The sequence below is a fragment of the Amphiprion ocellaris genome, chromosome 2 (genome assembly GCF_022539595.1).
Source record: "Amphiprion ocellaris isolate individual 3 ecotype Okinawa chromosome 2, ASM2253959v1, whole genome shotgun sequence".
NCBI lineage: Eukaryota > Metazoa > Chordata > Actinopteri > Pomacentridae > Amphiprion > Amphiprion ocellaris.
Genome location: NC_072767.1, coordinates 27,272,358 through 27,296,828, shown reverse-complemented (window position 1 = coordinate 27,296,828; position 24,471 = coordinate 27,272,358). Strand labels below are relative to the sequence as shown.

General features: G+C 39.3%; 1 protein-coding gene across 3 annotated transcripts in view; it reads left to right on the top strand.

Moving 5' to 3' along the window:
* Positions 1-23,087, top strand: part of farp2 (FERM, RhoGEF and pleckstrin domain protein 2) — a 46,381-nt gene extending 23,294 nt beyond the window's left edge. The window contains exons 11-28 of one of the 3 annotated variants that reach the window (XM_035953440.2): positions 56-124; positions 249-306; positions 647-914; positions 9,295-9,431; positions 9,687-9,776; positions 11,289-11,422; positions 11,495-11,576; positions 11,666-11,903; positions 13,084-13,214; positions 13,288-13,356; positions 13,440-13,529; positions 14,443-14,463; positions 15,634-15,716; positions 16,920-17,038; positions 18,318-18,481; positions 20,500-20,607; positions 20,707-20,858; positions 21,670-23,087. In XM_035953440.2, the coding sequence (XP_035809333.1) occupies positions 56-124; positions 249-306; positions 647-914; positions 9,295-9,431; positions 9,687-9,776; positions 11,289-11,422; positions 11,495-11,576; positions 11,666-11,903; positions 13,084-13,214; positions 13,288-13,356; positions 13,440-13,529; positions 14,443-14,463; positions 15,634-15,716; positions 16,920-17,038; positions 18,318-18,481; positions 20,500-20,607; positions 20,707-20,858; positions 21,670-21,763 (2,107 nt within the window). In that variant the 3' untranslated portion in view covers positions 21,764-23,087. Of the gene's footprint in view, positions 1-55; positions 125-248; positions 307-646; positions 915-9,294; positions 9,480-9,686; positions 9,777-11,288; positions 11,423-11,494; positions 11,577-11,665; positions 11,904-13,083; positions 13,215-13,287; positions 13,357-13,439; positions 13,530-14,442; positions 14,464-15,633; positions 15,717-16,919; positions 17,039-18,317; positions 18,482-20,499; positions 20,608-20,706; positions 20,859-21,669 lie in introns of all 3 variants that reach the window. The other 2 variants (XM_035953439.2, XM_023281446.3) reach the window with 2 other exon arrangements.
* The last annotated feature ends 1,384 nt before the right edge of the window (positions 23,088-24,471 follow it).

The window sequence follows — 24,471 nt, the reverse complement described above, 5'->3', positions numbered from 1 at the left end:
GGATCAAACAGTAATTTCAATGACCTTTGCTTTAATTCAAACCTCTCTCTGTTAGTGGAAGAACCCAGAAGCAGCTTGTGGAGTACGTCAAGGAAAATGGAGCAAAGAGAACCCCTTACCAGAGGTGTGTGTTTTAATGTATACACTCTGTCAGTCACTAAATCTTCTTAAGCCCCTGCTGGAAAATATTTCCATCTGCATTCATAATAAAAATTCTGACATGAATGTGTTTTATTCTTCTTCTTTAGGAGGAACAGTAAGATACGAATGTCTGCTCGCTCCCTCGCAACAGATGTGCCAAAACAGGTAGGTGGAGCCTTTAAAGGCCCATTCATGGTTTAAAGGCCAGGCATGGTCAGTCATGCATAAGTCTGCATGACTGATGTGGACTTTGAAAACAGACAGCAGACATAAACTTACTTCTGTTCATGCTATCGCAGGTATACGATATCACCCAGGCCTACATGTACCTTTCAGTGTGGAGAGCATGAATTAGCCTTAATGTATTTTGTCTAACATGTGAAACTTAAACTTTCCATTAACTGTGCTGTAATGGACAAACTGATACAAGTCTCCTCTTTTTCCTTTTCTCTGTCTTCCCTCACTCTGTATTTCTCCTTGTTCTCTCTGTTTTCTATTGTTTCAGAGCTTGTCATTCAATGATAGTCTCAGGACCTCTTGCTCCCCTTCCTCAGCTGCCGTTTCCTTTCACCCAGTGCACATCTCCAGCATTCCCCTACGAACAGATCTCCAGCCTCAGTTCCAGCCTTTGTCCACACTGAGCCATTCTCCAGCGCCTCACCAGCAGCAGCAGCAGCAGCATCTTCAGTCCCCTCTTCAAGCTCCCAGACCCCCCAGCCCTCCGAAGGAAGAACCTGTCAAGGCCGCTTCCCCGTCACACTTCGCTTTTCAAGGTGCCCCCAGCAATCAGGCAGCAGGACACTGCAGCCCCTTGTTTGTGTGTGTAGAGAGTGCCACTTCCCAATCACAGCCCTCCAAAAATGGCAATGAGGATAGTGAGTGTGGTGGGAGGAGGGGGACGGGCTGCTCGGTGGGAGGGGGAGGACGGAAGAGGAGGGGGGTTCTTACACCTGAGGCGTTTGAGGCGGAGCTTTTGCGTACGAAACAGAATCCCATGTTCTCAATGTCAAACTCGCCGCTGCAGGTAACCGAGGAGTTTATCGATGATGATCCCGCTGAAATCTCGTTCTATGGTGGGGGGGCAGAGGCGTATTCGTACGGCCTCGAGGATAAAGTAGATCAGTTGGATTTTGTGGAGGAGTCAGACCTCAGCAAGAATAGGATCTATAGTGTAGGTATTGAGGACCTTAATGGGAACACCAATAATTTCCCTGATAGCATCGTAGGTCACTCTGAGACCAGCTCTCTGGTTAATAACCGCTCAGAGTGCAGCTCACTGGACAATCTGGGGCTCAGCTCTGCAGGAGAGTCCATGTCGGTGGGTTACGGAGGCCCCGACTCGTCCTCACTCCGCCTGCCAGGGTCTGACATCCAGTCAGAGGCCAGCTCCATGGTCAATTTCCCAGCGTACTCGGTGCGCTCTGAGAGCAGCTCTGCTGTTCAGTTCAGTGACCTGGTGGAGCAGCTGGAGCAGCTCAGCTACCCGCCCACAGCCACCGAAGGCTCTGGGAACGGCAGCTCGGATTCAGACTCCGACTGGGGCTCTGACAGCGTCCTTCCCCCTGAACAGAACCTGTTCTACAGCAACCCTCTGACGGGGAGCAGTGGGATCGAGGGGTTCCTCCTTCAGTGCCACAACCTGCAGGCCCTGGCCATGACAGACCCCTCTGGATCCCCACATGTTAAAATGTAAAGCAAAGGCCTTTACAGCACTTGAAGCCTCAGTCCAGGGCTGTCCACAGTTTATGACGTTGTCGTTAATATAAACAGCAACACATCTCACCCTTTGGAGTTGACACCATTTAGTCTGGGTCTCAACAACACACTTTAGAAGGTTTGTAGCTGCTCAAAAAGATGCACACAAAAGCCCCTTTCAGACATTCACTCCTTTCTGTTAATCTGATGACATCCTTGTGTAAAAGTCAAAACTGCAGTGTTACTAGGTTGGATCCAGTAACTTTGCTACATTGAAGACAGAGTCTGTAACACGCTAAGATTAATGAGAATCACCAAAATGAATATAATCTAGTTTACGTTGTCAGGACCTGAAGCTTTGTTTAGTGCTTCCAGCTGTTTGTAGGACTTCAGGTCTTTCCTTTAAGTTTATTTAATAAATGCATGGAGACGGGATTGACCATAATCTAATAGACTGTCAGACTGTGTACTTTCATTCACCTCAAACAGGTGAACACAGTCACAGTTAATCAGCTCTGTCAGTTCCAACTAGGCTATTAGTTATTTGGACAGTTTAATTAGCTGCTATTAGTTAAGATTTAGTCTTTTGTTATCTAGTGCATTGTTTTTTATTATATGTCACTAGATGTTCTCACATGAATGATAAATATTGTAAGTGTGGCCTTCCATCAGTGTAGTTGGAACGTTAACATGACCTGAATCTGAACGGCAGAAAGTCGTCTCTTTAACAGACTGAAGAAGCAGCAGTGTTATGTATCCCATGTCTGAAAGGGGCTTTAGTCTCAACAACACCCTTCAGAAAGCTTTTAGCTACTGAAAAGGTGATGCACACAAAGATGGCTGCATGAGACAGTTTGTAGGTTGATAGATTTGTCCAGCCATCTTTCTATTTACTTTCCAACAGCCTGGCCTCGGCATATCTGTGTACATCCACCTACATCTGCTGTTTAGATTTGACCTGGCGTTCCTGGGATCCCGGCTATGGTCGGGTTGTGGTGCTTTTTTACTTTTTTTTTTTAAATCACTCGTGTCTTCTCATGAAACTTTGCCCATCAAATTATGTCTTTCACTTCAAGATTTTTGAGTGCCAAACGTCTTTCAGTGTCCTTTTCAACTTCTAATAATGAATATGCATTTGAGGGTTCATCACTCATGCCATGCAAACCGTTTTGTGCTTTTACGAAACGTGCGTTCTTTTACTACATAACATATACACTAGCATAGTCATACTAGATTTACCTGCCACTTGCTGAATGTATAGCAGTTTAACCCTCTGAACCCCAAGCAGTTTCTGGGATATTTTCGGCTCATTTTTCTCTGCGTTATAAACTATTGCACCTCTATGGAAATGGCACAACCATGGCTAGAAGCAGACAAAACTCAGAAATAATAAAAAAAAAATCATGATTATTTATTTTCAAAAATTTGAAAAGCCAGCAGACTTGTCTCCTCTGCAGTGTGTAAACACTGCCTGCAGTTCAGCCAAAGATTCACTGAATTCTTGCCATGTGACTGTTGATCACAGCTGAGTCACTAATGGCTGCTTGGTTGTGGTGAGACATGCAGAATGTTTTGTTTTACAGTTTCTTGCACTGATAAATGGTGCAATTGTGGCAGTTTTTTGGGGGGGTTTTTTGTGTAAAGCTAACATGCTTTTTAAACCTGCTGGCGGGTTTTGGGAGTCAGAGGATTAAAACACAATGTACACATTAGCATTGACCTATTAGATTTATTTTCAACTTGCTGAATGCATAGCAATTTAAAATAACGTTCTCCATTCGCCTTTTAATTTGATTACTTGGCATTATGGTTCCAAATACAGCAAACTCACATATTGCTAAAGAAAATCTGTAAGAAATGTATAGTTTTGTAATTATTTCTGCTTATATTTTTAATTGTATCTTTAAGTAGGCTTCAACAATGGGACACCCTAATTGACAAAGTACTTAACAAATGCGTAACTGCTTTTATTTTTACTTAATGATTATCGTCTGGCGTTTAAATCTAATTACTTACATTTCCTTGTCTGTGCAGTAATGATCATTGGTCTGTCTTTAATCTCAGGGTGAAATGAAACTAATAGCTGTCTAGGTCTAGTGATCGTTACAGGCCTCCTATATTTAAAAACAAGATATGCCATGAAGCCATTTTTCCATTTTCACCGCTGTGCCTCACTGACACCTACTGGCCATAGCAGTTATCGGCATTCTTCACATCACACCAATCCACTGTCTGCGTTTTATTTGGCCACTTCAAGAAGTCTGAAGGACTACAGACTTGTATATTTCATCAAATTTAACTCCATCCAACATTTTTGCTTTGTGTTAAACTAAGTTGAATGTAGACGGTGTACTAATGAGCCAGAAAGTACACTGTTAACACCACTTTCTATAAAATGAATGTATCATCTTACATGTCTGTAAGGCTTTAGTATGAATAGTGTGGAATACACTAGTGCTTCCTAATTAAGTTAGAATGTAGAGCAATGCAGCGCTTCTCAAAGTTTTGATCAAAGGAAATCTTTTCTGGTGTATTTGGTAGTAATCATGTACTCCTGGTACAACTGATTTGTCTTCTCTGGCTTTTTATAGCTGTGAGCATGTTTTGGGGTTTTGGCATCAGCTACTTTTGGAATACCAACAAGATGATATTCTGGTTTTTGAAAGGAAACAGGGGTCTTTTGCACATTAGCTGTGAGTTTTTCTGTGTTTTTTTTTATTAGCTGGATTTTTGGCATTGTTTTATTCAGCTTTGGTATAGAAGGAATAGTTTGCTGTCATGCAGAAGGCATTTTTTTTATATAGAATTTGGTCAGTCTCCAGGCCTCAGAGATGTATCTGGTGTCAGGTCTGTCTTAAAATGATTCTATTGGAGCACAAGAAGTTCAAATCAGTAGTTTTGTTAGTTAACCCTCTAAACTCCAAGTAGTTTCTGGGCATTTATGTTGCTGCTGTCATATTTATCTTCACTGTTGGCTTATTTTTCACTGCAATATAAAGTCCTGCACATCTGAAAACACCTGCTTTCTGTGCATTATGACATAATTACAATGCCACAAATCATAGCAAAGAGGAAACAAAAGTTAATTTTCGCTAATCACTTATTTTACAAAAAGCTGAAAAATGGAATTACCACATGTAACATTTTTCCAAGTGCCCACAGGTGTCATCAGTACTACATGTCAAGTTTGAATCTCTTCAAATTTGACACTTTACACACGACTCTGCACATTATAGAGATTTCACCATGCTGAATGTATCTTCCAACAACTTGCTGGCAACTTGCTCCTCTGTAAACCATTTTTGAGCAATGCTACATTTATTTTATTGATCCAGTGTGGTTTATTTTTCTCACTCACTCCTGTGGTCTCCTCTCTGCTCTGTGTAAACACTGCCTGCAGTTCAGCCAAATAGTCCCTAAATTTTTGTCATGTGACTGTTGGTCACAGCTGAGTCACTCCTTGCTTTCCAGTTGCAACGAGGAGCACAGAATTTAATGTTTTTACAGTCATGTTAATGCAGACTGTGTATTTTTTTTTGGCCAACTAAGTTGTAGAATTTAGAGATTTCATTGAAATATCAAAATTTTCAGCTTATTTTTGATTTTTTTTTATGTTGGAACGGCACAAGATGCATTATATGTTCATGGACCATTGGAAAGTTTAAAATCTGACATTTCCTTCTGTTCTTACAGCTTCTGAGGTTTTGAATGCTGTGATTTTGTTAACTTAAAAAAAAAAAAACATGCCTGCTAAACAGGTTTTTGGGGTTCCGAGGGTTAACTAACATCTTGTCCTCTTAAATACATGCTAGACTAGAAGAATCACTTCAGTGTGCCTGGAGTCAGACTTGACTTGGATTTCTTTAAGTCTTTCTTTCTCTGTACATGTTACAGAACCTCCTTTTGTCTGCAGCACTTGCACCGCAGCGCCTTTAAGCACTTACCTTCACCCTTGTCATGCAGTATGCTTTTATCTCAGGTGTAGGTTCCTGTTTTTGGGATGTTTCTGACAAATCTATGTGGAAAAGGGGGATTTACATATAAAAGTTAGAATTTAGTTTTTTGTAATCAAACAACAGTTGATAAATTCTTGACTGTTCTCATTGTCATTTTGAAGGATGGCAAGTAGCCAAAACGTATCAGAAGTGTTTTTGCAATCTCTCTACAGTCACAAGTGTGGACAGGTGTTTCTGTGTCACCTTGGAGAGCTCGGAGCATCACTTTGTTTCAGATCACATCAGTGAACTCCGTAGAGTCACTGATGTGATGAAGGGTTTGCCTTTTTCTACCATGTGATTCTTCCCACTTCTTAATGAAAGATTTAATCCACTAATGACGGGCTGACATTTATAACCAGCTAACTGCACTTAGGCACCAAGTAATCATCACTTAATCCTGAACATGTATATTTACTAATTATAAACAACTTGTACTTAATGTTTGTATGTTTTACTCTCAAGAATAAAGTAATCACTTTTGGGTACCATGAATGTCAGACTTAAAATTCTTTTTGAGATGCAGATTAGGGCTGAACAGTTAGTAAAATATTATCGCAATATGGACAAATCATAGGAGCTGCAACTTTTTGATAAAGGTAAAATGTGTCTAAGCATGTCATTATAAAGGAAGCACTGTGGTGCTACAGATACATCCCAGCCTACCAATCGTCTTCTGTGGGCTGAAGGGAACATGCTTGTGTACGTATTATATTTATTTATGGTGGAAAACAGTTCAAAATTCCCACCGAAATATCAAAACATGATTTTTAAAAAAAAATGTATTTATTTGCAGCCCATCAAGACTAAAATCAATAAAGCAGCAATTATGTAATTCCTTCAACTGCTTTACCAGAAGCCCCTTAGTGTCAGACTTTATTTTAATGATCCTGATATTGGAGGACCAACCTCAAAGTGCAACTGAGGATTCTGTTTGTAGATGTGCTGTTTTGTTCTAATCATGCTTCATCCCTCTTTACCCCAAAACCTGCTGACAGCATTGAAAGGCATGTTTTCCTCTTAAAGAATGGAAAAGTAATTTCTAACTTTAAACTTAAAATTGGGATATTTGATCAAAATCACTTTAATCTCTGTGTAATTTCAAAAATAAACAGAAAATTCTGCATTCATTGGCACAACTGCAAGGCCATGACTGACTGAGCTGTGGCCAACAGCCATGTGACAGAAATTCAGAGTTTTGGGCTTAACAGCAGGCCGTGTTTAAATAGAGCAGAGAGAAGACAAGTACGGAAACAAATTGAAAATGTAAGTAGTAAAATAGCTATATTTTGTAGTGTCTCCATTTTTCCAGTACTGATAACACCTAGCGGCGCTTGGAAGAATGTTGCACGTTGATTCAATTTTTTTCAGTTTTTATAAAATAGTCAAACAAATTTAGCTTTTTAAAAATGATTTTTGGCATTTGTTCTCTCTGCTTCTAGTCATGGTTGTGCTGTTTCCGTAGAGGCGCAGCACTTTATACTGCAGTGAAAATAAACCCACAATGAGTGAGAATGTGATCTGAGAAAAATAAAACCCAAAGCCGCTTGAGGTTCTAAAGACTAAATGTAACTCTGCAGGAACAACTTATGATTCCTCATAAATAATATATATCTTTACCATCTGTGGCAATAACATGCTCCAAAATGTTTTTTTTCCATCTCTTCATGCTTAAGCCAGTCCTTTTTGTTCTCTGAATGAACCACATGTCCCTGCAGATCAGGCAATTGTCCTAACAACAGTAGAAAAAGAGAGCTGTCTGTTTTTTCAACAGTAATTTTCCTTCGTATCTGGTGCAACAGACTCGTATGCTGTCTGGGGTTGGGTCAGATTTGTACACAACAGTTCTGCACCTAATTCCAGCTGAGTGTGAGCTCCCTGTTTGGACAGGCTTCGAGCCAAGCCATTCCACAGCAAACCCCCGTCCTCCTGCCACGGAGCCCAGCGTCGCTCTCTTCCCTCTCGTGTCATTCCCGGTGGGGAACTTCAAATAAACAACTGTTTGCCCTCCAGACGAGCCACATTCCTGATAGTGTGAGCAATTATTTCCGGGTCGAGTAGTGAGGTTTTTTCTCCTCCTCTCAGCCTTCCCCCACTTCTTTTTTTTCCCTCACTAATAGAAGTGGAAGAACAGCTGTGGTGACCCATGACTCAGTGAAGAGAATGGCCCGGCGTTTCATCCGCTTGTTTTGTTTCCTGATTTGTTGTGCAGAGAAGCTCACAGGCAGAACAAAAGCGGTACAGCTTGTTTTCTGAAATGGAATCGGGATCGTATAACTCACAATTAATCATTTGTTCTTCTTGTCGAGGGCTTTGAAAAACAGCGGTGGGGGATAAAAAATGTGGGAACCATTACTCGCCTTGGTCGGCTTCGCTGTCTCCCATTTCATTTGTGTTTTTGTGAACTGCTCCACTTCTTTTTATTCAAATGTGCAGCAGTGTTTTTCTCGTAGAAAGTAAGATGACTGGAAAAAAAACATGAAGATGAATTTTACTATCATATGTTTGACTATATGCAGCATCTTTGTTGACTGAACCCTGTGGTCCTCATGTTTCACTGCAATATAAAGTCCTTCACCTCTGTAGAAACAGCACCACTGTTGTTAGAAGTACAAAGAACTTGAAATTGTTTTCTGTCTATTATGGCACAGTTTTACTGCCACCAAGCATAAAATAGAAAAAAAAAAGTTGAATTTCCTTGACTTTTTTCATTTTACAAAAATGGAAAAAATGAGAACACATATATCACAAGTGCACACAGGTGTTTCCAACAGTGTAAAAAACGGTGACCTGACATACTATAGATACTTTAAGACTCACATTTTTAAATTGTGTCCATCCTTGTGCTCTGTGTAAACCTGCATTTCAGCCAAAAGGTTATGGAATTTTTGTCATGACTGCTGGTTGCATTTGAGTCCCTAATGGCAACTGATTGCGCCAAAAGTGCAATTTCTTTTATTTTTTTAATTTTGTTTCTTTTTTACCAAATCTAGTCAAAGCAAATGTGGGTTTTTTTGTGTTTGTCTGAATTTTTAGATGAAGTGGGTAGAATAAAGTGATTTAGATCCAGTATTCCAATTTTAAGCTTTATTTTGTGGAAGGTTTCTGACAAACAATTGAGTTTTTGTTTTTGTAATGACAGAAAATCAGAAAGTTGAAAATATGCAAATTCTTGCTCTTTTTGACAGTTTCTAACTGACAAAGAATGCAGTTGTTTGTGTTTTAATTTAAAAAAAATCTAATATGAAGAAGACATGTCTTTCAAAACCCACCGATAGGTTTTGGGGTTAACTTTTCCCCACTTCAGAATATCACGTTTGACCTTTTGGGCAGATTCCTTTAACTCTTCTCATTCTTTCATTATTTACTTTCCCACTAACTCACACTGTCGTCTTACTTTAGCTGACTGTTCATTTGGCGTGAGTAATTGAAAGGCTTGCATTTGTGTTTCCCTCTTCCACAGATTCAGTGGTTGACAGCCCTCAGCTCTCCCCCTTCGCCTCCAAGGGTCCCCTCTGCCTGTCGCCCTCCTTCCAGATGTCCACCCTCAGCCTGCCGGGTCAGGCCCCGTCGCCCCTGCAAAGCCCCATCCTGAGCGAGGTGGGCAGCACTGCCAGGCTAGAGGAGGAGGAGGAGGGCAGGAGGAAGGTACACTGCTCACATACCACCCTTCCAACCCCCCGCCTCACAACCCTAAGTCACACAACACACCATTTACATTGCAATTTATCATAGGATGAAAAGTTATTATTTTTATCACAGTGAAGGGAAAGTCAGTTTGCATCTCCTCCTGTTTTGAGGTTTTGACTGTTGCTGTAGTGCTTTTTTTTAATTAACGTCCCTCTTCTCTCTCAGCGATATCCCACCGACAAGGCCTACTTCATTGCCAAAGAGATTCTGACCACAGAGCGAACGTACCTGAAAGACCTCGAGGTCATCACCGTGGTGAGTTTTTGTTTTCTAAACCTGCTGAACTACAATAACCAGAAAGACATGCTGAACATTGAAAATGCCACAAAATACACAGGATATCATGTAAAATTACATTAAAAAATACATTTTTAATGTATGTTTTGGTTCATTTTAATTTTTGTAATAGGCCTACATTCATTGAAGGTTTGCATTGTCTTTGCAGCTGTAATACTGCAAATGTTCCCAATAATGTAGGCTTTTGATCTTATCTTTAATTTTGGTACATTACTGTATTTTAGGAGATGGTTATTTTCTATTGCTGTAAATTTTTGGTGGTCCAGCTGCCAAACTGTTGTAGTAGTAATGTTATTGTGTTTTGCAGTGTACAGTACGTCATAGATTTTTTGTTAGACAGCCCCATTAGCTTGAATTTAAAGTTTTAATAGAATAATATCTAGAGTCTGAGAGATACTGGACTTTAGGGACTGATGCTAATACTGATTGTAAACACTACATGTTATCTATTCTTCATTTGATTCTAAAAAGCTTAATATTCACTAGTAATAAATTTATCTTTATATTTAGAAAGATTAGGGGAAAGTTTGTCCATGTCCGGTTGGAAAACCGAAGTTTTAATTTTAGGTTTTTGTAAATGCAGTGACTGGAATTGTTTGATTCGAACAGTCTATGCATGTAACTTTAGCATTATATAAACTCCTATTAATGTTGTAATGTAAAAGAAAATGAGGTTAGATGCTAACACTTTAGCTTCCACTCAACTGACAAGGAGAGCAACTAGTGGGCTTGTTATCGCTAACAATATAAGCGTGAGTGACATGGACGTTGTAAAAATATGAAGCTTGTTTGTTACTTTCCAGCATTAAATCTTGACATTGGAAGAGATGTTCTGATGCTAACATTTCAATCTGCTAACAATAGCCCACTATATTGACAAACTGTAGCCGGTTAGCTGCCTGGCTAACAAACAGATGAGCAACATGACGGTTATCAGGACAAGGATGATGTTAGTTGTATTGGGAAGGGAACATAATGGGATCATTGTTTATTTTTATATCTTTCCAGCAATGTCTTTTACAAACTAGCTAGCAGATTACCATGAAGACAAAGCTGGATGCACTATGCTCTGCTTGTTACATGGGCTGCTGCTGCTGCTGAGAGTTTTACAGATAATGCAGTCAGAGCGCTCTCTGCTGGGCAAACTGTGTGATGACACCATTTTAAACTGATCTAAAACCTCTTTTGTTGTGTTCTTTTAAAACAGTTTTCATAACAGAGAATATGCAAATATGGATGTGATCTGTGAGAGACCCTAAATTGGCTGATAATTTGGGAGGTTCTGATAAGATCCCAATACTTAATTTATTGACTTTCACTATTTCTTCAGTATAATGATGGACTAAATAGTCAGACCGTGGAAACTATTTATTGTTCTCTAAGCCTGAAAAGTCCTGATCTAGATTGCTGTTTTTATCCCTGATCATATGTAGCCTATATGTGTGAATGAATATTTTGTTGTACTCCCAGTGGTTCCGCAGTGCTGTGATCAAAGAAAACGCCATGCCTGAAGGCCTGATGACCCTCCTCTTCTCCAACATCGACCCCATCTATGAGTTCCACCGAGGCTTCCTGAAGGAGCTGGACCAGAGGCTGGCTCTCTGGTAGGTTCTCAACACGTTTTATGTGTGATCAGATGCTCTGAGGCTCCGTATTAAATCTGTGTGTTTCCTCAGGGAGGGGCGCTCAAACGCTCACGTCAAAGGTGATTACCAGAGGATTGGTGACGTGATGCTGAAGAATATGTGTGCTCTTAAGGTAGGAATACTTTATTAACACTTCAATTAGCATCTCCTCCACTTCACTTGTGTGGCCAACAAACAGAACATGATTGATTTGATGTGCAGGAGTTCACCAATTACCTCCAGAAACACGACGAGGTGTTAACAGAGCTGGAGAAAGCCTCCAAGAGACTGAAGAAGCTGGAAACCGTCTACAAAGAATTTGAACTGCAGAAGGTCTGCTACCTGCCCCTCAACACATTCCTGCTGAAGCCCATCCAGCGCCTCATGCACTACAAACTCATCCTGGAGAGACTCTGCAAACATTATTCCCCTGCCCACCGAGATCACGACGACTGCAAAGGTGAGCTGAGCTTCTTTCAGTTTATGACATTGCTCATAGTATGGAACCATGTCACATTTTCACTCATAGCTGAACCAAATGCATTAAGAAAAAATGTTAACAAATGTAGCTTTCCAGTGCCAGAAGTAGTGGAAAAAATATGCATGTTTGGCCTTTAGGTGTAAATAATTTTCACACTCTAAAACTTCACCTACATTTGGCTGTGAAAGGCTTGTTGTCTTAACATTATCTCAGGAATTACACCATTTATCAGCCAAATAAAAAAGATTCATCAGTTTTTGGACTTTCCGCTGGTCCTCAAACTTTTCATCTGTGATGTTCTGTCTGGAAAATTAACCAAATCTAAAGTAACAACTGAGATATTTGCCTGAAATCACTTTGTTTTGCGCTTCATTTGAAAATTTGTCAAAAACAACACTCACATGACAAAAATTCCCAAATTTTTCAGCTGAACTGCAGGCTGTGTTTACTTGGAGCAGAGGAGACAAATATGAAAACACATTTTAAAAAATCACCATTCTTTCTAGTATCAGTAACACCTGTGGGCACTTGGGAAATGTGTTGTATGTGTAATTTTAAAGTTAGTTTTAATTTTTATAAAATTAATAATCTAAATTCAACCTTTTCTATGATTTATGGCACTAAAACTGACTGCACAGAAGATTTTTTTGAGATCCCTTTACTTCTTGCCATGATTGGGTTATTCCCATAGAGTTGCAGGACAGAATCATTAAACGTCCAGACACTGTTATGAGTTCTGAGGGTTATTGTAAATCTTTCATGTTTGTATCATAGTGGCTCGATTTAGAACCATGACAGTTTATTTATGTAAATTCCTGACCTGAAAAGTAAGTGTAAACCAGCTCAAACTGGAAATACTCAAGTAAAAGTACAATCAAACTGACTGCAGTACTTGAAATACTTGTAAATATCTTTTCCTAGAGTGTCAGTTCTCTGTGAAAAGGAGTGGTCGTCGGTTAGATGTTTGTGGTTTCACTTCAAATGATAATTCTTAGACACACGAGTAATGGAAATATTTTTTATGCCTAAAAATAAACAACATGAAGACTAAATATTCTCAAAACTGTCAAAAGGAACTGTGTGAATGTTGGGAAAACTTCTCCCCTCTTGCCTCAGATGGTAATAAATCAGTGATGAAGATGTTTTTCGTTTCACACAGAGGCTCTGAAGGAAGTGGCGGAGATAGCCACTCAGCTTCAGAGCAGTCTGATCCGGCTGGAGAACTTCCAGAAGCTGACAGAGCTGCAGAGAGACCTCATCGGGATCGAGAACCTAACAGCACCAGGCAGGGTGAGTGTCGCAGCAGAGGGCGGAGGGCATCAGGAAACTGGGTAAAAGAGTCTAACAAGCTTCTTGTTTTCAGGAGTTCATTCGAGAGGGGTGTCTGTACAAACTCACCAAGAAGGGGCTGCAGCAGAGGATGTTCTTCCTGGTTAGTACTAAACTACTTCTGCTCAAACGCTGATGAAAGCATCAGTGGTATTGAGCCTTTAATGTTTGTTCTTGTCTTTTCAGTTCTCAGATATGCTCCTCTACACAAGCAAAGGTGTTACAGCGACCAATCAGTTCAAAGTGCACGGACAGCTGCCGCTCCATGGCATGATCGTGAGTCCACGAGCTTTAATTCACCTCTTTGTCAACCTTTAACCCTCTGAACGCAAAACCAGTGTGTTTGAAAGGCATTTTATCTTTAAGAAAATCTGCAAACTAACACCATTGATCGGCCAGAAACTTCGAAAATGCAAATTTCCAGTGATATTTGAACTACTCATCTGTGACATGCTGTTCCAGGAGGAAATTTAACCAGATCTGAGCTTGAGGTATTTTAATTAGTGTAATATTTCATTAAGATCACTTTACTCTTCATTTGTTATTGAAACATTTGCAAAAAAAAGTTTGCTCTAGCCAGATTCTAGACCAACAATCTGCTTGTCTGGGACTTTTTGGTTGAACTGCAAGCTGTGTTTACACAGAGCAGCTAAGGGACAAGTATGGAAACCAAAAAATTATAATTAAAAACGTCACTCTTAAAATATCTCTAGTATGTAGACCCGCCATAGTTTTTTCCAGTGTTGGTAACACTTTCAGGCACATGTTAATTACAAGTTTTAAACATTTTTTGGGGGAAAATGATTGCTTAAATAAATTCAGATTTTGTTTTTCTTTTTAATGATTTTTAGCATTGTAAGTGTCATTTGCAAAGAAGATATTTTTGGGTTCATTCTACTTCTTGCCATAGTTGTGCTGTTCCCATAGAGGTGCAGGACTTTATGTTGCAGTGAAAAATGTCAGTGAGTAAAAAAATATTACAAAACCAAAAAATGCCCAGAAACTGCTTGGTGTTCAGAGGGTTAACTTGCCTCAGATCCCGCAATGATTCTGGTACACTGTTGGAATAATAGTAGCACCTGATGATAAGATGCGTTGGTTAGTTTGGACGTTAAAACGTACATTGTGTTGAGAAGGGAGGGTGTGGGTCTCCTAACTCTGCATGTCTCTGCTTCACTCCTGGCTGCAGCTCATAGTGCTGGATGCACCGGTAAGTCCTCAGAGCTCTTCCAGCTTTGGACGCCCAAACCCTGCCCTTCTTCTCCCTGCCTGTGTAAAGCTAAAAGCACGCCTAGTAGATTGCACAAGACACTCTAAGACGTCAGTGTTTGCCCAAAATGCTAAACTCTAAGCAGGTTGTTATTATGTGTCGTCTTGTCAAAACTGATGGGTGCGTTTTGACTTAAACATGGATTCTTAACCCTCTGAACACCAAGCAGTTTCTGGGTGTTTATTACACCTTTTACATTTTTACTCACTGTGGGCTCCTTTATCTCATCAAATTAAAGCCCTGTTGAGCAGTTATAATGCCTTTTTTTTTTTTAAAGTAGATTTATTTAATTACTTGAATCGGCATATGCAAACAGGAAGTCCCCACAGATGGTATCAATACTGTAAAAAACAATAGTGGCTCTACATACTATAGATATTTTGCCATTTCTAGTTTTAATTAGTTTCTATATGTTCTTCCTATCTACCTGCAGTTCAGCCGAAAACTTTCAGAATGACTCGTGACTGTTTTTCACAGCTAAGTCACTAATTGCTCTGAGAAGCACAGCATTTTTAGTTCTTTACAGAATCTCATGTACTTAAAGATAAATGTTTGGACACTTTTTTAAAATTAGACATGTAGAAAAAGGAATTGTAATGAAATATCTTGAATTTAAAGCTAATATTTCTTGAAGTTTTCCAGTGGTGTAGCATGTCACAGATGTTGAAACTTGAAATTACCTGGTATTCAGATGGTTAACTTAAAGTCTTAAGGGGCTATGTTTTAGTCGCTTTATCATGCTCATTCTGTTGTCTAGCAGCAGAAATAGTTAAATATGCCAATGAGAACAGCTTTATTGGAAATTTGCTGCATTAAAATACAGTATACATGAGCACAGAGAGCAGGAGAGAACAACAGGTGACATAGAAACCCAGTCCTTGTTTACTGGTTTCAAATCACTCTTAAATTATCCACCATCTCTCACTGTTCCTCAGTATCTTCATTTTCTTCCAGCTCCAAGTTTCTAAACCACAATAAAGTCTTGATTTTGACCATAAGGGGCCTTTAAATCATTCCTGGTAAAAAGCTTGTTCAGATTGCTGTTAGAGGGCTGCAACTGCTTCTGCAAACTGGCTGATGTTGTTAAATGATTTTCTCTTTTGTCTGCAGGTTGAGGAAAGTGAAAATGAATGGTCGGTCCCCCACTGTTTCACCATTTACTCTGCTCAGAGGACCATTGTAGTGGCAGCCAGGTGAGATAAGGAAAAAATGTCATTAGTTACATATGACGTGTTTTTAATAGTGTATCCAGAAATCACAAGTTTTTGCATCTGCTATGTGCAATTATGTTGGGAAACCTCACCAAACCTAAGCTAGAGAATTGTCTCATTAATTCTGTCTCATTTAAATATTCTCCAAAAATAAACTGAACTGCATGTCGTTGGATAAAATAGATAAAGATTACAATGCACTGATGGAGGATGTTATGTTTAGTGGGCAACACAACCTCATGCATGTAATGTCATCTGAGGTGCTGTGAAAGGTGAAACATTAAAGTGAATTATGTTTGAATGATAGAACGCCGTCTCTTCATCAGTCTGATGATGCAGCAATGTTGAAAAAGAAGGAAGTAACTTGGCATTCAAACTAAAAAACAGAGCTGTGTTTAAAAGAAAGCAAAGAGGGCAAGTGTGTTGTTACAAATATTGTCGCGCTATTAAAAAGGGATCCCGTAAATCCGGTTTAAGGAACAGATCAAGGAGTTTCAAGGTGCATCAGCCGATCAGGAATGCCGGCAAATATCAGTTTATGCCCATTCAGATCAAAACACAATCCCAGAGTTTTCAAACTAAAATGGAGTCAGCAGTGTTTCTGAATCTCAGTTTACAATCCTGAAACTCCTGAGTATTGGCTGTAGAAAGTAAACGTTCTGTAGCAGCAGCAATCTTATCTTTTGTTGCACTGATTGTAAGGTAAACACTAGAAATAGACTTTTTGCCCTGCAGCATAAGGCACCATTAGTAACAGGAATGTGTCTACTTGCTTTTTGAGATATCAGTGAAAGCTGAGCCTGAAAACACTGAAGGTGTCACAAGAAATGTCCTGTAATTGCGTCACTTTTCATGCTGTGACAATGCTGTGATAATATCAGCATGTTCAGCTCTGCTTCCAACAATAACCGACTTTTAGGCGTATAGTGCCACCTGTTGGACATCATTGTGTTTATGCTGCTGTGCTCTCAGATGTACATAAACTTATTTTGGCGAGTACAATGTCAGAATCAGTGGAAATGAACAATACAAGACCCAGCTTATAATAAACTGGAACTATCTGTAATGATTTTATCATACAATACTGAAGAAACTGCAGTATGTCATTTACAAGTACTTCACGAATGCATTCAGAACTTTACACCAGTTGTGATTCATTTTGTCGTATCTTCTTTGTGAGTTCAGCTCTAAAGTAGAGATGGGGAAGTGGATTGAGGATCTGAACATGGCTATTGACATGTCTAAGAAGTCTCAAGAGAAATCCAGCATCTTCCTTGACGCTGGACTCGGCGATCGCTCCAACCGTAAGAGCTTTTCATTGACCTCAATAATGACAGTATTATTGGAATGAGTGCTTTATGTGGCTGTTTTGTATTTTCCTCCACTTAGTAAGAAGGATATTCTTTTGGATGAGGGGTGGGCAGTCTGACCAAAAGATCATATGACGGTCTTTTTGGGTAGAATCACGATCTCAATCACACTTCTTCCCAAATTTATTTAAACTCCTGTAATCACATGATTGATTGTGCATATGACTGCCTGGATATGAAGCCAAACTCACAAATCTTTGCAGCCGGTTTTTACTCACTGCAGAGTCTTCAAATGATGTTCAGCTTCTTTACTCAGCAGAAAAGAGACATTTGCTGCACACATAAACAGCAGTGGTTGTTTCCTGAATTAGAACACCTACAAATAGAACAAGCTACGACATTGATGGAGGAACATAGTAACTCTGACAGCATGCTGCCAGGTGTTAGTTAAACTTTATAATCTTAAAGCTTGGAATGCATTTTAATGCACATTAAGCTAAATCAGCTATTGGATTAATTAATGTACAAAATGAAAATGACAAAGACTGTCAACAACAAAAATAGCTTAAATGTGGAGGAGAAAAACATTTTTTGTTCACAGGAAACTGTAGTTTTATGAATTATTTAGGTAATTAAACTATGACTGCATGGTAAATTGTTTCAGCATCAACACTGATACACACAATAGTGACATCACAGGATGTAGATATGACTGCGATGTGAAGTAAGGAAAATTAATTTCTCTTTAACTTTTTCTCTCCTTCATACAAACATAAAACTCATACAGTTCTCATTTTTCATGATTAATCTACAAGAGAACTCTGACCTATTGATCATTCACTCAGATTAAAGCAGTCTTGGATATATTGCCTTTACTTGAAAGATACAAAGTTTGTTGACGTGCAGCTAAACAGTAACAATCTACATTCACAGTCTTTGTGAGAACAATTCACAGCAACACTGTGTTCGTGATGTTGATCTGTTCACTGCTATCTTTGTCTTCGACACAGTCTTCTGTTTCCAAAAACCTCTGGTATGCGTCTAATGAGCATCAGCCTTATTGTGGCAAAACCAATCAGTTTAGGTGCAGCAGAAACGCTTGGTCAGTGCAGTTATTTATTAGATAAAAACCAGATCACATGAGACATTAAGATCATCCATGATCTGAGATGGTCAGATCGCCCACCCCTGCATGGGACACAAGCAGCTGAAACGTACAGTTAATCCATCTCCTCCACACAACTTCCTGTCCCTCCTCCCCCTCCTCCCTCAGGATCATCTGACGAGGTTTCTCTGGAGCAGGAGTCGGAGGACGACATGAACTCCTCCCGCACCTCACTGGACAAACAGACGCATCATCGTGCCAACACAACCATGCATGTGTGCTGGCACCGCAACACCAGTGTGTCTATGTCTGATCACAGCCTGGCTGTGGAGGTACTCCTCCTCCTCCTCCTCCTCCTCCTCCTCCGCCCTCCACGACACGCAAATACAGCCATTTACATACCCGAGCGCTCTGGATGTGGAAACCAAAACCACGAGCAATTTCACACACATGTGAACACCATTCTTCATCAGTGGAGTCGAGAAAAACGGCTGCTGTTAGCCTGCGGCTCATCTCAGCGTTTTACCTTTTCTTCTTAACCCTCTAAACCTCAAGCTGCTTCCAGAGTTTCTTCTTTTTTTTTAACAGAAGTTAAGGAAACTTGGATCAACAACAATTTTCCAAGTGTCCACTGGTGTTGCCAAGACTGGAAAAATAATGTCTCCGCATATTATAAATATTTTACTCCTAACATTTGTGATGAGTTTCCATATTTGTCCGGTCTCTGCTCTGCGTAAACACAACCTGCAGTTCAGCCAAAAGTCCTGGTTTTAGGTCTCGTGACTGTTGGTTGCAGCTGAGTCACTAATGGCTTCACAGTTGAGTGAAAAAGCACAGAAGTTGTTTGTTTTACAGAGTCACATTGTAGAAAATTGACTCATTTTTAAATTTTTTTCAAATAAATGAGAAAGTGAATTTGATGAAACTTGACAACTTTTTAAGTTGACAACAGTGAGTCACACAAAATCACTTCAGGCACAATTGGAAAATTGAAAATTTGTTGATTCTTTCTGTTTTTCAGTAAAATGGTGTAATTTTGTTTAAACGTGTCTTTTAAGCCCACCAGCAGGTCTTGGGGTTCAGAGGGTTAACTTTTTTCCTTTACCATTCCTTTTTTTCCCTTCTGTGTTTCTGTTGTCTTTCCTGTTTTACTTGACTGCGTTGTGTCAGGATCTAACAGCTCATTTGTCCCACATATTCCTCTTCTGTTCTTTTTAATAATGTCCGTGCACGAAACGTTCTCTGACACTGACATTTTCACTCCACAGACCTGGAGGATTTTTCTAACCAGCTCTTCTTTCCCCTTTTCCTTCCCCTCAAAGCTAACAATGCTAACACTTTCTTTGCATCCTTTCTTCCTGTTTTTGTCTCTTCACCCTCTCAGTCTTCGGCTCTCCGGCTGTCTCACCAGAGCTTCCTCCTCGTTATCTCCTCGGTCAGGGCCAAAGACCAAACACCATCACACATGTTTGCTGGTACCGAAACCAGAACCTCTCTCTCACTGATTACCTGCGCATGAACCAGGTACTGGAGCACCAGGCCATGATGAATTATTAAAATCAGAAATCAGAACAGAATCTCAGCCGAGTTAATAATAGCGAACTGTTTGTTGAAATTCCATGAATAACAAACATCGTCAGAGTTTATTTGTTCATTTATTGATACAGTGACACTGTTTCCTCTGTATCCCAAGAGATGCACATAACTTGCTGCATCCATTCCAGTCTGGACTTACAGAACCAAACTAATTATGTTGAATAGAAATAATAATATATAGATGTAAGCACAGCATCGCCAACAACATTTACTGTAAGTTCTTTTTTGAAATTAACTAGAGCAGGAAAACTTACTAAAAGAGGGGAATAAAAATGTCCTAGAATTTGAGTATTAAAACCCTAAAACCTACAATATTAATTAAACAATATTACATGAAATATTGATTTACTTGGTTAAATTAAATACTAAGATAAAAATCTTCAAATATTATTAATTATCCATATTTACCTGACTAATCTCAGTTTTAAGGTTAAGACCCCACAACATTATGTACAGTTATATATGACCATTTACCTGACTAAATGAAATATTCAGGTTAAGAACCTACAGCATTATTATTTGTGCATTTAATAGCTTTTTGATCAGTAACATCAAGGAATTACTCCACGGGTTACCTTTAAAGTGACAGCATGCATCAACACTGACCTGCAACAGTCCTAATTAACACACAGACGTCTTTAACGACATCAGTGAAGCTGCAAATCATATGAATTCTGTTCTAATATGAATTTCATTCATTTGTCTAGTTATCAGTGTGCAATCTTTGAACTTTCTGCTCTTCCCATCTGTGCAGAACCAACTGTCAGGTTACCTGCTGAGGAAGTTCAAGAACAGTAACGGCTGGCAGAAACTCTGGGTCGTTTTCACCAACTTCTGCTTGTTCTTCTACAAGACGCACCAGGTTTGCTCCTCAGCTTTATTTGTATTATTTCTGCTAGAATACAAGCTCACGTAAAAACATGTGACTGAGGTGAGAGGGTTTGTTGTTGTTTGCTTGCAGGACGACTTCCCGCTGGCCAGCCTGCCGCTGCTCGGCTACACAGTCAGTACACCCGAGGAGTCGGACAGCATCCACAAGGAGTACGTCTTCAAGCTGCAGTTCAAGTCTCACGTTTACTTCTTCAGAGCAGAGAGCGAGTACACCTTTGAAAGGTACATTACATGTTTGCAACTCTTCGAACTATAAGCAGTTTTTGGGTATTTTCTTTGTGTTACATTTTTACTCTGTGAGTTAATTTTTCACCTCAATATGAATTCTGCACCTCTATGGAAACAGCACAACCATGGATAGAAGTAAAGAGCACTCAATGCCATGAGTCTCATCCTTAGAAAAGAAAAAAACAAGTTTAATTTCATTGATTTATCTGCTTTACTAAAATTGAAAAAAAGACTCAAAATCCCTGAAACGTCCCCGGCAATGCATTTTGGGCAGTTTGTCCAAGTAGACTTATCGCAAATGCACAAATGGGCAGTTGATCCAGTAGTGGCAGAATCAGGCAACTCGAAATGGAAGACAATAAACAGCACGCTGGCCGTCTCGGAATGCTATATATATATACTCCTTTCTTTCTTTGCTCATGCAAAATGAAACGCGATTAATATAGATTAAAAATGAATGATGTTTAATCAAGATGAACTGAAATTAATCCACAGCAACCCTGTGATTAATCTGATTACAAATTGTAATACTTTGACAGCACTACTTTTTAGATAAGACGTGTAGAATGAAGTGATTTTGAAGAAATGTTGTGATATTCAGCAGGTATTTAGCAAAGTTTGCAGATGGAACGATATGTTACAGATAAGTAGCTCAAGGAGCCCCAGAAAGGGCCTGAATATCTAACAATTCTGTCTGTTTTAAAGTGACCCATTCTAATAAGAAAAAAAAACACAGAAAAGAAACAGAACTTCAGATTTAAAGCTGTGTAGCGCTACATTAGTATCTGCTGTTGTCTCTTCACAGATGGATGGAGGTCATCAAGAGTGCAGCCAGCACTACGGGCCGCATGAGTCTGCTCATACCTAAAGGAGGCCCCATGGAGATCAACGGAAACTGAATCTAGTGTCGTGTATCTGGAGGCTGGGCCTCTGGGACGCCACAAAGACTCTTCAGTGTCATTTCAGAGTGAAACAAACATTTGAACAACTGAAAGAGACTGAAAGATACTGCCAGTTTATGTGTTAATGTATCTCAGCTTCACTCTAATGGTCTGTGCATTTTTTTGATTAATGATGTAAATTATAACATTTGTTCCAGTATACAGGATATAATGAAAGGGAGACATGTACATTATGATCAGTTTTTTTGTTTTTTGTTTTTTTTTTGCATGAGTAGTGCTCAGTTTGGTTGTTCACATAGACTGATGGGAAATACTGTTTTATGGGACCAACTGCAAAACAAAGGGCTCGAATGCAGGATTTTGGAAGGAATTTTCTTTTCAGCACATCACAACTGAAGCTTTACTGGGAGACAGATGAATTACAATTATGTGGGAAATGAAGGTGCAGCAGATGGTTTGTTCTGTTCATTCCTTTGATAGAGTCCGGAGTTGTGTGAGATGAAGGTGAGCAGAAAGTTAATGAAATGTTGAAGCAAGTCAGAAACTGGAAGTTTTGGGAGACTAATGGGAAGTTTTGTGGAATTCATGCTGCTGTTGGGAGAAGCGACTTAACTGTGAGTATTTGAACTGGTAGTGTAAGCAGTATCTATGTCTAAAACTCTGAGGCCAGTCCAGCTTGAAGGCTTTATTTGCATGTTTAATGGAAGATGCAGCCAGTGTTTCAAACATTTAAAAGGGAGCAGTTCTGCGTAGTACTCCTGATTAGTTAGTAGCGTTATGGTCAGTTTGGTGCTACATATCTCTCTTTAATATCAAATGTAATCAAACGTATCCTGTTTTTGTTTGCGTAACAACTGGAGGACATACTGTGCAGTGGTTACTCTAGTGTTTACTCTGTGTAAAAGATTTTCTGCTAAAAACAAAAGTGAAGAACATATTTTGAAGTAACAGTGAGGTGTCTTGCTGTGTGTCAGGCTGATTTAGACAAATCAGAGCTGACTTACAGGAGGCACAGATGACAGTTACATGAAACCATGGTATTATTTGGTATATATATTTTTATGAAGACTGGAATCTTTACCCTCTGAGTGTGTGATTGTGTGTGCATCTCCCCTGCCTCTGGAGCTTTAGCAGAAAGTGATGATGGAGGTCACCTCCAAACCATCAGACATTCTGTGTGTGGACGAGACTGACTCTGTTAACGTCCAATATGTTACTCCTATTTATTGTTTAGAGTGAATCAGGGCTCTGCTCCTGAATGCCCTCATGTAGTCTTCATGTTATTCTATTGAAAATCTAACAAATAAAATTTCTGAATCAGTTTCTGTGGCTTTGTGCTTTCTATGCTACTTTTTTTTTGTCTCAGTCCAACAGTTTTAGAACCTCCACTTCCTAGATTTTTACATCTGTGTTTATGCTACGTGAACATTTAACTAGTTTGCATCATGTTTAAATGACTACTGTAGTGTCCTCTCCTCCTCAATGACATTTTATCCTCTCAGCCTCATCTAAGCACCTGCTCAGGTAAATATAAGATGAGATAAAAGACAATAAAATCATGCAATGTAAAAAATAACACACAGATCTACAATATCTCTGTTATTGCTGGCATCGTGTCACCTTCAGGCACATGTACACTACCAGTCAGAAGTTTGGACACACCTTCTCATTCAATGCTTTTTATTTATTTGTACTATTTCCTACGTTGTTGATTAATACTAAAGATTAACACTTTTTTGTTTACAACCTAATTCCATTTGTATTATTTTATAGTTTTGATGTCTTCAGTATTAATCTGTAATGTTGAAAATAAATAAAAACTATTGAATGAGAAGGTGTGTCCAAACCTTTATCTGGTAGTGTATATCTGAAACAACTTAAAAGCCACCTGCCTAGTATTTTTGTAGGTTCCTTTTGTGCTGCAAAACCTCTCTGGCCCATTAGGACATGAACACAAGACCTGTTGGTGTGTCCTGTGGTGTCTGAAACTGAGATGTTGGCACTGAGTCCTTTAAGTTGTGTGGATGTGGATCGGGCTGGTTTTGGTGTGTTCTGCGAATTTGGTCATGAGATGGGGATGCATGTCAAAGTAACATCCACATCAATGCAAGACCAAAGGTTTCCCAACACAATGTTGCATCAAGACACTACTTACATATCAAATACACAAATAATCTTAGGTAAAGTAAGCGCTGCTATTACTAGATATCATCAATGTATGCTAGATTGTAATGCTGAGAATATAACACCACCATTGTACACTGTGGTAACTGACACTCAGTTCTTCCTCTTGACAGTAACCAAAACATAGTATAGACTTTCTTTTTCCCCTTTTAATAGTAATCAGTGATATGCATTTGAAACCATTGTATGTCTATGACCATGTGATACAGCTACCATGCGCAATATACAACAGAAGTGAGCAGGTCCCTGTGCAACATTAGCCAAATGTCAAATGATTCAAAATTGCATCAACTCTCAATATTTGCATCTCTAATAGGGGTGGTGAAAAAAAATCGATTAATCGCGATTATTAAATGGCCGATTATGAATCGATTTTAAATTTTTTTTTTTTTTAAAAAATCGATTATTACATTTTTAGGGTCCGAGCACCGAATGGTGCGAAGACCCTATTGGAATGCAAGGAATTATTTATTATTATTTATTATTATTATTATTATTATTATTATTATTATTATTATTAT